General features: G+C 35.5%; 1 protein-coding gene and 1 long non-coding RNA gene across 2 annotated transcripts; one reads left to right on the plus strand and one right to left on the minus strand.

The window, feature by feature from the left end:
* The first annotated feature begins 295 nt into the window (after nucleotides 1–295).
* On the plus strand, nucleotides 296–1,262 carry LOC110927622. Its single transcript, XR_002585772.2, has 2 exons — nucleotides 296–707; nucleotides 1,002–1,262. It is a non-coding gene; the product is annotated as an uncharacterized LOC110927622 (long non-coding RNA).
* Nucleotides 1,263–4,368: 3,106 nt separating this feature from the next.
* LOC110928860 (nucleolar and coiled-body phosphoprotein 1) lies at nucleotides 4,369–13,564 on the minus strand. The gene is made up of 7 exons (XM_022171907.2): nucleotides 13,218–13,564; nucleotides 10,934–10,995; nucleotides 9,951–9,988; nucleotides 8,762–9,378; nucleotides 7,935–8,024; nucleotides 7,767–7,828; nucleotides 4,369–4,901 (listed from the first exon to the last, which is right to left on the minus strand). The coding sequence occupies exons 1-7, from the start codon at nucleotides 13,440–13,442 to the stop codon at nucleotides 4,796–4,798; spliced, it is 1,200 nt and encodes a 399-aa protein (XP_022027599.1). The 5' UTR covers nucleotides 13,443–13,564; the 3' UTR covers nucleotides 4,369–4,795.
* Between the last annotated feature and the right edge of the window lie 583 nt (nucleotides 13,565–14,147).

Consider the following 14,147-nt stretch of genomic DNA (forward strand, 5'->3'; position numbering starts at 1 on the left):
TACATGTTTTTTGCTTCGGCGTAGTAGATAACCATTAAAGCATACGTGCATTTTAGACGAGGGCACACAAGTCCATATATATTCATGAGTGAACTTCCGTTTTGCTCTTTGTGGTTTGGTCACTTTAACGGTTTTGTTCAAAACTTTTAAAAACGGACATTTTACTCCTTGATCTATGAAGTTTATCTCTATTTCACTCCCCGCCTCTAACGCCATCCAATTCAACTGTTAAATCCTGATCACATGCCTCTCACATGAGGGACATTTTAGTCTTTCCCCATCCTCCCTTATTATTATTAATAATAAATATGTATGTATTTACATTTAACAAAAGATAAACATTCACTTTCCTGTTTCATTTCATCTCTGCATCTATCTATACTCTGTAACAACTACCACCCCCACCATCAGACACCATCCACAACCAACCGAACAACCACCACCCCCTACCACCATCTCCACCTGACAACTACCACCGCCAACAGCCCCACCAGACTACCACCACCACCTCCACCTGACCGCCACTATCTTGCACCGCCCCCACACACTCCGACGGCCTCCCTAACTGCTCGAAAATCTTTTAAAAGCATATCTAAAGCCAGATTTCAACGAACTCCAGCGTCACCATCATCATCTGAGTCTGTAAATGCGTCGGAGCTAAAGTTCTTGGCTCGAAAACCTTGGCGCCCGTCACTGACTGAACTTAGGTACGCTTTCCTCTCTCCGTCTATCCTATTTCTCTCTCAAACAATCCTCCTCTCTCTCTCTCTCTCTCTCTCTCTCTCTCTCTCTCTCTCTCTCTCTCTCTCTCTCTCTCTCTCTCTCTCTCTCTCTCTCTCTCTGTATACACATTTTGTTTATGTTCTCTCTAATTCATTCTGTCAATGTCTGAACTTAGAAACATGAATTTGAAATTTGGGGGTTTTGATCATACAAGTTAGGGTTTGATTCTAGGGTTTGTTTTGAAAAGTGAAATATTCTGATGAAAAGGTGGTCTCTAGGCAGGTGGCGGTTGCGTGGTGGCGGTGGTGGTCGCGTGGTGGTGGAGCGGTAGGTGGCGGTAGATGATGGTAGGTGATTGTGAGGGCTGGTGGACAGGATCGAGGTGTGTGAAAGAGAGATGCAGATGAAACATGGAAGTGAATGTTTATCTTTTGTTAAATGTAAATATATACATATGAGGGGCACATGACAATAATTTAACATTACAAATGGATGCCGTTTGAGGCGGGGAGTGAAATAGAGATAAGCTTCATAGATCAGGGAGTAAAATGTCTGTTTTTAAAGGTTTGGGGCAAAACCGTTAAAGTGACCAAACCACAGGGAGCAAAACGGAAGTTTACTCTATATTCATATACCATGTCTTTATTAATTACACTAGGTGATGCCCCGCCCGCGTTGTGGGGTGACGGCCGAATAATTCTCAGCCAATTAAAAAACAGTACTATAGTTTTGGTAGAAATAAAAAAGTAAAAAGAGTGTTAGGCAGCTCTTTGACACGATTTTTAGCTGGGGGCAAAGTCAGATTTTTATTTCTACTAGGGGAAAAATCAATTTTTTCCCGATGGTAAAATCCTAATTTTTAACTAGGGGAAAACCATAATTTTATTTTGCACTGGGGGCAAAAGCGTAATTTTGATTTGAGGGTGATATCGTAATTTTAAATCGAGGGGAAATTCGTAAATTTTAGCTGGGGGCAAAAGCATAAATTTATTTTGAACTGGGGGCAAATACGTAATTTTAAACTGTGGGAAAAACCGTAATGTTAAAGTAGGTAAAAAATAATAAACTGGTGTAAATTCGTAATTTTAAGCCGGGGGGAAAAACAAAATTTTATTTTGAACTGGGGCGAAACGTAATTTTGGCTGAGGGTAAAAGCGTAATTTTTTTACCGAGGGCGAAATCGTATTTTTTAGCTCGGGGCAAAAGGGTAAATGCATTTTGAAGTTGAGACAAAGTTGTATTTTTTAATTGGGGGCAAAAATGTAGTTTTAAAGTAGATGTAAAATAATAAACTGGGTGGTCTAATAGGTACTGCTCGTCGCCCATTTGAACCAATGGGAGAGAAACACTATTGCAGGGCAAAAACGTTATTTTAAAGTGTGTATAAAATAATAAACTGGTTGGTCCAATGAGAGAGAGGCGGCCGCCCATTTAAACCAATGGCAGGGTGATACTATTCCCTGCCACTAAATTTAATTTTGAACTGGGGGCAATATCGTAATTTTAAAAAGGGAATAAAATCGTAATTTGACATGACTTATAAATAAATATTTTATGCAAAGAAAAAAATAAATAAATAAAGCTGGCCACCATTTTAACCAACCATTTGCTTTCTCTATTCCCGCCGACATATACAAACACAAACAACTTTTGTGTTTGTATATGTTGGAAATATCACGTCACACCAATATAAATGTTCAAAAACACGCAATATAATCATATATTATGTATATAGTTACCTACCATCTTGAAAAATAATAAATAAAACTATAAAAATGTTACTTGGATTAAAGATAACAAAATTCTCAACCTTACGGTAAATATTACTAAAAAAATAACAACGCATACAAAAGTCATTCGATTTTTTTAATAGTGAATACAGATTTAACCCCGAACAAAGACAACAATGGTGCCTACTTTTTGTCCTTCTAGCCAATTGTTAATTGCAACTTGTCACCACTTAAGATCAATACAAAAAATCCTCTTTACAGTTTCTACAGAAATAAAGCTTTCGATGTGATCTCTCCATACATACATATGTGTGTGTGAGAGAGAGAGATGCTATTTAGGGGCGAATGGTATTTGTTTTCATCTAAATACGTAAGTTATGACACACATAGCTACACCACGTAAAATAGAGGTAAACACACAATGTGTAATCAAAACTCACTACAGATACGAACACACATTTGCATCGTTGTAAACATGTTAGACACCAAAAAGCACATTAAAGACCAAATGTCTCATGTGAACCACAAATAGCCGAATAGGCAACCGTCACATTTAGCACACAATGCATAAAACTCACTTGGATCCAAAGTAATTTTCCGTAAGGTAATCATCATTTCCAGACAACCTACCGGTTTCTCGTAACATGAACAGGAGATTCATTCTAAATACCTGACAACGTCAAATTGGCACAATTTGGGAACTTTTCATTTAGCAACACGTTTCAAGGCAACTTAATGTATTCAAAATATTGCCATTAGTTGTGATGATGGTGTTAGCAACGAGTAGATAGCGGGGACAAATAATGGTCGTAGGTGGTGGCGGGCCAATTTCGACTGGTTTTAAATTATCAAATTCTATAAGAATGGCCCATTTTGGCATATAATATAACTTGCGGGCAACCATGTGCAGATTTCTTTTACCCAAATAAACTCGTTACATTTAAGGCTTTCCATGCCTCAAAGAGTTGTTTTCATTGGAGCTAATATCAACATTTAGCAAGGTGGCCTTTGTACACAGAATCTAGCCTTTGAAGTAATGCCTACTTATTTATTCCTTGCACAATATTATATCATTGAAATTGTGTTCATTTAGGTTCATATTTTCTTGGTCAATGGTATAAAGAATATTCTGAATAAAATGCAAAAACTCGTCACGTAGAGGTTGTTGATAATTCATATTATCCTTTTTTTAAAAAAAAAAAAATTCTGTAAACCTTTTAAAACATTTCTCCTTTCCTTTGATATGCTCACATTTCCTTGAAAGATATTACTCAGGCTCGAACGTCAAATCCAATCGATTTTTGTACTTAAAGTGGATAATTAGTGGGTCAACAAAATAAACGGGTAATTTTGGTTGCATGTCAAACCGGGCTTGGTTTGGTTAACTTATAACCGTTTTGATAATTTTATCTATTACGAGAGATGGGCATATCCCGCATCAACCCAATCATAGGAAAATAAGTCGTAAAAGAGCTTCTTGAAAATCGACTCACTAAAAGCTCTAATAGAGCCAAGCTTAAACGAGCTTAAGCTTTCCTTATCGAGCGATCATCAGGGGCGGACCTACGTTACGAGGAACGGGGTCCCCGGACCCCAATCTTTTTTTAAAAAGTAGTAGAAACGGTATATAAAATTGTCTATGGACCCCATAAAATAATTTAGTTGGACCCCATAACAATGAAAGTTAGCCTAGTGCAGTGGTAAAACCCCTTGTTTGCACACAAAAAGGTCATGGGTTCGATACCTGTTTCTCCGATTTTTTTTTTTGGGACCCCATTGTCCAAAAATCCTGGGTCCGCCACTGGCGATCATGTGCCTAAACAACCCTATATTTATATATTTGTTAAATATATAAAATATATATTTTAATACAATATTTTATTATACAAGAAAATATATGATAAAAATAACCAAATAATTACAACTGATAAATAAATAATAAACGAGTCAAACCAAAATTGAGCTCAAGCTTTAGAATCAGAGCTTGCAAAGAGCCAATCCCGAACTATCATATGTTAGACACATCGAGTACGAGATCACAACTTACAACTAACTATAAATAATAAACGAGTCAAACCCAAGCTGGGCTCTCAAGCTTTAGAATCAGAGCTTGCAACGAGCCGACCCCGAACTCTCATATGTTAGACAGGCCGAGCACGAGATCGCAAGCTTAAACAAGCTCAAGTCAGGCCCAACTTGGCTCGTTTACACTCCTAGTCGTATTGTAAGCTAGAAAGGCTAGAGCATAAATGAAGGCAAAGGAAATTATAAAACTGAAAATCTTGTGATATTGCAAATGTAAAAATTGTAGCATTTAATTTAAATAAATGCCTTGCAAAAAATCACTCTTCATCAGAATAATTAAACTTTATGGAGTGCGATTGTTGATCGATTAGCCCTCCCCTATAGCTTCCCCGCTTCTTCTTTGTCTTCTCGTGCCGAAAATCCCTGCAAATCAAACAATAAGTGTTAAAAACCCGACCCAATTCGTTTATTCTCCAGTCAGAAAACCAACATCTGGGCTGAAAGAATCCATTTAAGATCTGTGACAAAATCATTGGACGGTTCAGATTAGAGGTGGCAATGTCGACCCATTTACTTATAAACGCTTAGATATGGGTCATCTCTTATTTCCAATGAGGCAAATGGGTATAGAAAGATAAAGTAAAAAGGTCAAAACTTGCATTTCTAACAAAGAAAACCTCCTGAACCGCTTTCATAAAATTATATAATTTAAAGGGGTTAATACATAAAAACCAATATACTTTCTTATTTTTACACGAAAGAAGTCCCTTCAACCTTATAATCAATTTAACCCAATTATGAAATAACAAAATTTCGTAATCAATTTAACACAACAATTATTATTTAGAGAGGAAAAAAGTTGATTCGAGTCGCTTCGCGTAGGTTGGGTCCAAAAGAGGGGATTTAACAGTCTGCATATCTCATTCCATATAGTTTAGAAATTATGTATATGTTCTTCCATGTTGAGGTTGGTTGCGTTTGAAGGACAGAACGGTTATAAGTTTTGAATTATTTTTTATATTTCATATTATTTCTTGTATCACACATAATAAATATAAATTTTGATATGAATACATATAACCCTAATATGAACTATAACATACAAAATTAAAGAAACAGTAACATTACACATTTTAAATGATGTGTTTACGAAGAGAGAATTTTGTTTTTGAATACAAAAGAATTACTATATTTTATTTCAAATTAATATTTTCTTATTTTAAAAAGTGCTATCAAAGTAGGAGATAGAATGAAATTAGTTGATGAAAGGCTTTTAGATAATCATGGAGTTGATCGAGTTTTTTGGAAAAAAAATGAGCTTTCCATTTATATAAACTTGAAAGATTTTTTTTTAAATAAATATGTTATTGTTGAGGTTGGTTGCGTTTGAAGGACAAAACGGCTAAATAAATTTTGAATTATTTTTTATATTTCATATTATTTCTTGTATCACACATAATAAATATAAATTTTGATATGAATACATATAACCCTAATATGAACTATACATAAAAAATAAAGAAAATATAACATTACTCATTTTAACTGATGCGTTTACGAAGAAAGAATTTTGCTTTTGAATACAGAAGAATTAGTATACTTTTTTCAAATTAATATTTTCTTATTTTAAAAAGTGTTATCAAAAGAGGACATATAATGGAATTAGTTCAGGATCTAAAAGCATATATATATTAAACATACATATACTGTTTATATGTTTACCTTTTGTGAAAACGATAATAACAAATTATAAACATGATGAGGTTTTAAATTTTTGGTTACGTCAAATAGTGATGGGTGTATAAATTTCTGGTTACCCCATCTTACTTCAATAAGTTTGTTTTTATTTATTAGAGCATAAGTAAGTAGATAACTAATATTATCATCATCATACTCAGTAAATCCCACCAATAGCAAAGCTAAGTAGATAGCTAATATTAATTATTACGAATTAAGAATATCGAAGAGATATAATCATGAATATAAGATTATTTTAAAAAATATACATTAAATACAATCATTTAATATATATTTATTATTCTTGAGAGTGGAGGAGATAATGCCACAAGGCATTCTTTGGAATGTTTTATTAGGCTAAAAGGTGTGGCCATGACCCTCATGACCACCATGACCCTCATGACCACCATGACCCTCATGACCACCATGACCCTCATGACCACCATGACCCGCCACATAAGTGCCATCATCCAAAATCACTACCTTAAGGGTGTGGTCATGACTCAAACCACTATCCCCTTATTTATTTTAATATATTTTTGTCTAAAGGAAAAGGGAAAAAGAAACATTGGAAAAAAAGAAAAGGTGGCCCGTGGTAAACGTGGTTCCATCCACGTGAACCATGATCCATGCTCCAAAGGGGCGGTGTAGCATTCCATTGATAATCATTGTACTAATTGAGATTATAATCATACTGTTGAAATAGAAGCTAAGTTTATTAATAAAAGGAGATAAGTGATTTATAGCATTTGAACACACGTTGGGTGATTTTCGCCCCTGTTGACCTGTTTCCATTTTACATATGTTTTAAAGTTTGCCTTTTTGACCAGTTATGCAATCCAAATCGACCCATTTTAGGCAAATGGGTTGAAATTATCACCTCTTACTAACATGTTTAGGGATCACTATGTCTGACTAGGGGTGCAAACGAGCCGAGCGGCCCGCGAGCTGCTCGAGATCGGCTCAAGAAAAAGCTCGAAACGAGTTGAGCCTTATTGACCCCGAGCCGACCTTGAGCCTAAAATAAAGCTTGTTTATTTATCGAGCCCGAGCCTGGCATGTGAAGCTCATCAAGCTCATTGAGACTTAGTTTGATATTAGTTTTAATTAATATTTAATAACGTTTACCCCTTATTTAAAGTTGTCTGGTAAACGAGCCGAGCCGAGCTTATTTAAACTTGTTTACAAGCCGAGCGCAAACCTAAAAATAAGCTTGTTTAGTAAACGAGTCCGAGTCCGAGCCCGAGCTTCACTTATGGAGCTCGCGAGCCTAAATGAGTCTCTTATTTATATTATTTTTATTTAGTATATTAATTTATCGATAATAAACAAGTCGAGCCCGAGCAGAGCTCGAGCTTGAGAAACTACCAACGAGCCGAGCTCGAGCTCGAGCTCTCATAAGTTAATCAAGCTCGGGCTCGGCTCAGCTCGTTTGGACCCCTAGGCCTGACCATGGTTGACCAAACGACACATAAATTTTCCAGGTCAACAGCCTGTCCAATTTTTTAACATTTTGAGATACGAACTAGAGCTTTCCAGAATTACGCATACCTCCCTCGCACTTGACCCAGAACTTCCTGTGCTTTAGCACCGTAACCTATCTCTGCGCCACCCTGCAATGTGCAAAATTAAGATTGTTGGTGGTCTACAAAAATCTTAATTTTTTTCTAAGAATATATCAATTGATAGAAGTTTATATATAACATGGGAACATATTACCTTTGCCCAATACGAATTATCTTGCAATTTATCGTGAGCGAATTCAACTTCATCGATTTTCACCCTTTGAAATGCATTGACCGTCTTTGGCTGCAAGAACACCAATCTCTATAACACATTGCTTTTTATTGCATATTAAGTGATTAAAGAAAAAAAAAATTAGAAAGCGGCGATTTTGATTAACGTTCTAATTGGGTCTAATCGAATTAGGTTTAATCTCTAAGGGTCAGGTCAAATGGGTCAAAAGTCACCAAAAATGTACTTTTAATTCATAAAGCTTCATAAAGAATTTTATCAGAGAGCTTATACTACTGTTAAACTAATACAATTTCTGTAGATACTTTTACACACTAATAATTTATATAAATAAAAAAAAAAAGATATTGTTTCCCCATGACAAAACAAAGTAACACTACTATTGTTAAAAAAGATATTGTAATAATTGACTAAAGATTAGAGTAAAGTACACAGATGGTCCCAGTGGTTGACCAAAATTTTGGATTTGGTCCCTAGCTTTCCAAAAGTACACGGATGGTCTCATTGTCCTTGTGGTTTACACTTTTTAACGCATGTAGTCCTCAACTTTTGCTAAACTTACATGGATGGTCCCTGTGGTTTGCACTTTGTAACACATTTAGTCCCAAACTTGGACATGCTGAAACCTTAAGATTCGTTAGTTGGTGACTAAATGCGTTAAAAAGTGCAAACCATATGGACCATTCGTGTACTTATGAAAAGCTAGGGACCAAATAAAAAAATTTGGTTAACCACAGGGACCATCTGTGTGCTTTACTCTAAAGATTAAGATGAGAAAATAATGCATCTACCTCTGCTGTAACATTACGTTGTTTTTTCTTGGATTTTACTCCATCTTTTTCGAGTTTCCCATTCGTCTCTCCATCAAACTGTTCATTAGATGTTTCTAAAGCGTTGATTTCTTCCTTTCGGCTATTTTTTTCTTTTGACGTTTCAGTCTTTTGGCGCTTGAGTTCTTCACTAATTGTTATCTCAGCAGATACATTTTCATTTTTGTTTTCATCAGAAGATGATCGTTTTCTTTTCTTGGAACTCTTTTTCTCCTTTTCATCGGTGCTTGATTTCTTTTTCTCTTTTTGTGCAGTTACTAACTCATCTTCGTTAGTAGTAGACGGCTCTAAGTTAACTTTTTCAATATCCTTTTTCATCTTGTCCTTATTTTTCTTGGTTAAATCAACTGTTTTCGATCCGCCGGTTGAAGAAACCAAATCATGCTTGGTTTTCTTCTTTTTTGGTTGTGTTTCTGGTTCGTTGACTGTAATATCTTTTGATATTTGACCGACATTCTTACTAGATTCCTTTATCTTTTTACCAGTGACTTCTGATTGATCTTTAATAGCATAATCGTCATTCTCGACAATAGCTTTTTTCTTCTTTTTCTTGGACGTAACTTCATCATTTCCTAACACTAAAACGTTGAATAAATGACTTAGGAGCAATGGATTAAAATATAAGAGTAAAGTACACGGATGGTCCCTAGGGTTTACCAAATTTTTGGATTTGGTCCTTAGCTTTTAAAAAGTACACGGATGGTCCTTGTGGTTTGCATTTTGTAACGCATTTAGTCCCCACCCAACAAATCTAAAGGTTTCGGCAGGTCCAAGTTAGGAACTAAATGTGTTACAAGTTGCAAACCACAGGGACCATACATGTACTTTTGGGAAAAGCTGGGGCCTAAATGTGTTACAAAGTCCAAACTACAGGGACCACCCGTGTACTTTTGGAAAGCTAGGGACCAAATTGAAAAATTTGGTAAAGCACTGGTACCATCCGTGTGCTTTACTCAAACTATAAGTTAAAATAGCTTTCAACCTATTTGACCCATTCCCCCTTTCAATTAAAACTTTAACTTAAAACACATTTGAGATTTTGGTGAAAATTAAACAAAGGTACAAAACCCGTTACGACCTATACATAAGAAAACGGGTCGAAATAGCCTTTTTAACAGACAATATATTAACTCGAGTTTGACTAGATTACCTGGTTTCTCGCTAGTGTTCTTATTAGTGTCAGCATTGCTGCATATCATACAAAACAGCAAGTTAGATATGAAAATGGGTCTGACAGATAAAACTAAAAAACTTAGCTAACTGTTTAATGTTTGTTTCAAAATGTTTGGACCATTAATTTAATGATAATTTTTGTAATCATATCTAGTATGTAATTATATACAAAATGTGACAAAGTGGTGACGAATCAATCAGTCAACCACCCTGACCCAACCCGTTTTGACATGCCCTGAATTTGTCTGTTTTAACCATTACCCAAACTGCCCCGTCCACAAACTATGACACCCCTATATGTTAAAATGTTCAAGTATGTTAAAACTCGTAACTCGTAAGTTTGTTCTTATTATCTTAATGGTCACTTTATGGTTATAATATTTTTTTTTGTAATCCTAATAAAAAACCCAAATTATTTATTAGAAATTAAAAATAACTTGGTAAATAAAGAGTGTATCCTGTCAACCCGACCCGTTTCTACCTGCAGCAAAGAATGAAAATCATGACACATTACGACCCTACTGACCCGTCTATTTTTCCCAACTCAAGACAAAGGTTAAAGTGTTTTACCTTTTTAAGATTAATGCATGATAATCATAGTTGCCAATAGCGAATAGTGGACCATAGCGACGGGCTACCTATATGCTACGTAGCGATAGCGACGAAATAGTGCCTGCTATTTCATGTTTAGCGATAAAGGGGTAAAAAAAATTTAAAAAAATAAAAACAATCTAAAACACACTAGTTATGTATAAAAGTGCTAAAAATACGCTAAAATGGCTAAAAATGCTATCACTAATCATCTAAATAAATAAAAAAAATCCGTTGTTTAGCGCTAAAGGGTATGTAGCGACCCTTCACCTATACGCTACGTTATTCGCTATAGCAGGCGCTACCAGCGCTATTTACAACTATGATGATAATAACTGCAGGGTGTTATATCTGGCACTTGTATCTTACCAGGCATTATGTTTGCAAAACATGTCCTCCAAATGAAGTGAAGAAGCCTTCCAGGCATCAGTCTACAGACAAGAAAGCAAGATCATTATAAGTTTCGTTATTTATTTTGATTAAATTGCAGAACATGATATATACCAAACCGTAAAAAGCATAAAAAAGTGCTGAGAGTTGATAATTTATAAAACTTTTAGATCAAATATAAAAAAAAAAGTCAACTTTACAATAGTAAACCTGCAAATACTCTTAGTTTATGACCGCTCAACATAAAACTAGACGTTTTAAGAATTGTCTCCTCGAATCTAGCTTCCTACCATTAGGTCCAGAAAAATCATTACAGCATGAGTTTTCATTAGAGGTGGCCGTTTCAACACAAGTACTTATGAATGGGTCAGTTATGGGTTATGGGTTATTTTTTATCTTTAACGGGTCAAACAAACAAAGAAGAAAAAGTTAGCTTTAACGGAAAAGGTCAACCATCAAATGTTTCTAACTGTACGGGTGACAAAGTCTGCCTTCAAATTTTGTTTGTCATCTTGTCGAAACTTAGTACAGGCACTTCGGGATTACTGGATTAGTCATTACAAGTTTACAACATAAGATTTCAATCCCACCCACCAAAATAAAAATAATCTTTTTAATAAGACAACACTATGTGGTTATAAAAGTTCATGGGTGAAAGTGTTTCGGGTCAATCTGAATGTTTCATCCCTTACCAAAAGTACCTATATTGAGCATTGATAAACCGAAATTTGAAGGCAAACTTTCGTCAGCGATATTGTCACTCTGTCAGAAACATTTTACGGCTGACATGTTCCATTATTCCTCTAAAGCTACTGTTTTTAATTTGACTTGTTAAACCCGTTTTAAAGCTACTTTTTTCATTTTACTTGTTTGACCCGTTAGTGATAAAACATAACCTAGACGACCCATTCATAAGTAAACAGGTCAAAATTGTCACCTTTAAAGTAGGGATGGCAATGGGACGGGTATTGGCAATCCCAGCTCATACTTGATTGGAAAACCATCCATACCTGGTTATATACCCGACAAGCAATTATCTGTCGGGGCGGTTATATACCTGATAGGATTTCAAATACATTTCTTACTATTTTAACTTTTATGTAATTTATTATTCAAGCCGAGGGTCTCTCTGGAAGCAGCCTCTCTATCCCTAGGGATAGAGGCAAGGCCTGTCTACATCCCACCCTCCCCAGACCCTATAAGTATCTCTGCTATTTGTGGGATTTACTGGGTATGGTTGTTGTATGTATTTTATTACCCAAAAAATTGGAAACATAAAAACTAAAAATTTGTAGATAAGTAGACCCCACTACCCAAGAACAAACAAAATTTAAAACTAAAAAAAAGGCTTACAGGTAGGGGTGTGCATGGGTCGGTTTGGGTCAGTTTTGACAAAAAACCATAGCCATAACCGATCGGTTATGGTTATTCGGTTTTGATGGTTATACCGGGTCGGTTATGGGTGGTTAACTGGTATTTAGCTTAGCTAAAAAATAGCTTAATTTTTTTATCATGGAATAAATTGTTATTGCATATTTGTATATATTAGTATATTACATAGTATTAAAAAATACATATAATCTATAATATTCATACCAATTATTATCGAATATTCAAAAAAAGTGATATGATACATTCCATAAATTCAAATAAACATTCAACCAAAACCACAAAATAATATGAAAAACCAATAAGTACTAAAAATCTTCAGTCAAAAACATCAAATATTAAAAATATGATGAAAAGTCCTAAATCCTACAAAGATTTATTACATGTCGGTTCGGTTCGGTTATGGTGGGTATGGAAAAAATGATAACCATAACCGACCCGCTACATTCGGTTTTCAAAAAAACCATTAACCGACCCACTGGTTTTTTATTTGGTTCAGTTTTTTCGGTTTGGTTTTGTCGGTTAATTTGGTTATGGTTCGGTTAATTTGGTTTTTTGCACACCCCTACTTACATATACAGTTCGGGTAAACGGGTACGTATGTTTTAGTAATTGGGTCGGGTATTGCCTAGTGCCATACCCGTCCTATACATGTGAAATATTTAAAAACTAGTCACAAGCCCATGAATACCAGTCCCAGTCGTTTCATATTAACGGGCCATCCCTAGGTGGAGGGTATATGATCGTTCAAATTAAGTCAAGGTAATCAGTTAAAAGCTCTTGAAAAAAGGAAGATAAAAAACTCATATTTGAATATCATTTGATTAACTGATGTATAATATACATGTAAAGATGTGCACACAGAAACAGAGACCTGAATTTGAGCTTCTGACTGAAACCGTTTAAGGGTTTTAGAGAAGCCGTTGCGATGAAGGTAATCAAGTATGAGTTCGTGAAGATTGCCTTTCAGTTCCGTTTGGTCCATCGAAGTTGTGGGTGTTGGTGGATTATTATGCTGAGCAAGGAGAACTTGACGAGGCTTGAATGCAAGCAGAGATCCAAAGGAGGGAGTGTTGGTGGTGGTGTTCCGATGAAGCATGACAATGAGAGGGCTCTGTGTTCGCCGGAGAGGGGTTTAGCACTGCAAATTAGGGTTGCTCCTCTTTGCAATATTAGACCCTGGGAAAAAATGTAAAGAAGTTTTTGTTTTAAAACATGGAAAAAACACTCAGCTTGCTTTGATTGAAGATGTGTTTAAAGAAAAGTTAACACACTTTTGTTTCAAACCTTTAAAAATAGTCATTTTGCTTTAATAGTTTACCATGTTTTTTTCATTTTACTCCTCACCTCTAACTTCATCCAAATTATTTGTTAACTGATAGGGTATTTTGGTAACTTTAAGTTTAAAACTAAGAGTATTTTAGTAAAACTATAAATAAAGATTATATTATATTATATTATATATAAGCGTGAGCAAAAGGAAAAACCCGACCCTACCCGACCATTACCAGACCCAACCCGAGAACCGATCAAACAAAAAATACAGAACCGATTCACTACCCTAAATATAGGGTCGGTTCCGGTCCATAGGTCAAAGTCGGGTTTTAGCATGAAAAGAACCGAGAACCGACCCGACCCGATCCGATTTTATATGAAAAATTGGAACCGATCTAAATACCTAGATACTTGGGTTCGGGTTGGGTATATTTTCGGTTCAGTTCTCGGTTATTTTCGGTCCGGACCTAAACCCTCTCTCTTCTCCTTCACCAACAACCATAAAGATCTGATCATCTCTTCTCTTTAC

This window comes from Helianthus annuus, chromosome 3 (genome assembly GCF_002127325.2).
Source record: "Helianthus annuus cultivar XRQ/B chromosome 3, HanXRQr2.0-SUNRISE, whole genome shotgun sequence".
NCBI classification, from domain to species: domain Eukaryota; kingdom Viridiplantae; phylum Streptophyta; class Magnoliopsida; order Asterales; family Asteraceae; genus Helianthus; species Helianthus annuus.

What these genes read in the sequence shown, in the direction of transcription:
- LOC110928860 (XM_022171907.2), bottom strand. Translation starts at nt 13,442, where the DNA reads ATGCTTCATCGGAACACCACCACCAACACTCCCTCCTTTGGATCTCTG. An exon ending in GAACACTAGCGAGAAACCAG is followed by an intron (nt 9,379 to 9,950) that starts GTAATCTAGTCA and finishes TCAACGTTTTAG; the next exon opens with TGTTAGGAAATGATGAAGTT. An exon ending in CTGGGTCAAGTGCGAGGGAG is followed by an intron (nt 4,902 to 7,766) that starts GTATGCGTAATT and finishes TTTGATTTGCAG; the next exon opens with GGATTTTCGGCACGAGAAGA.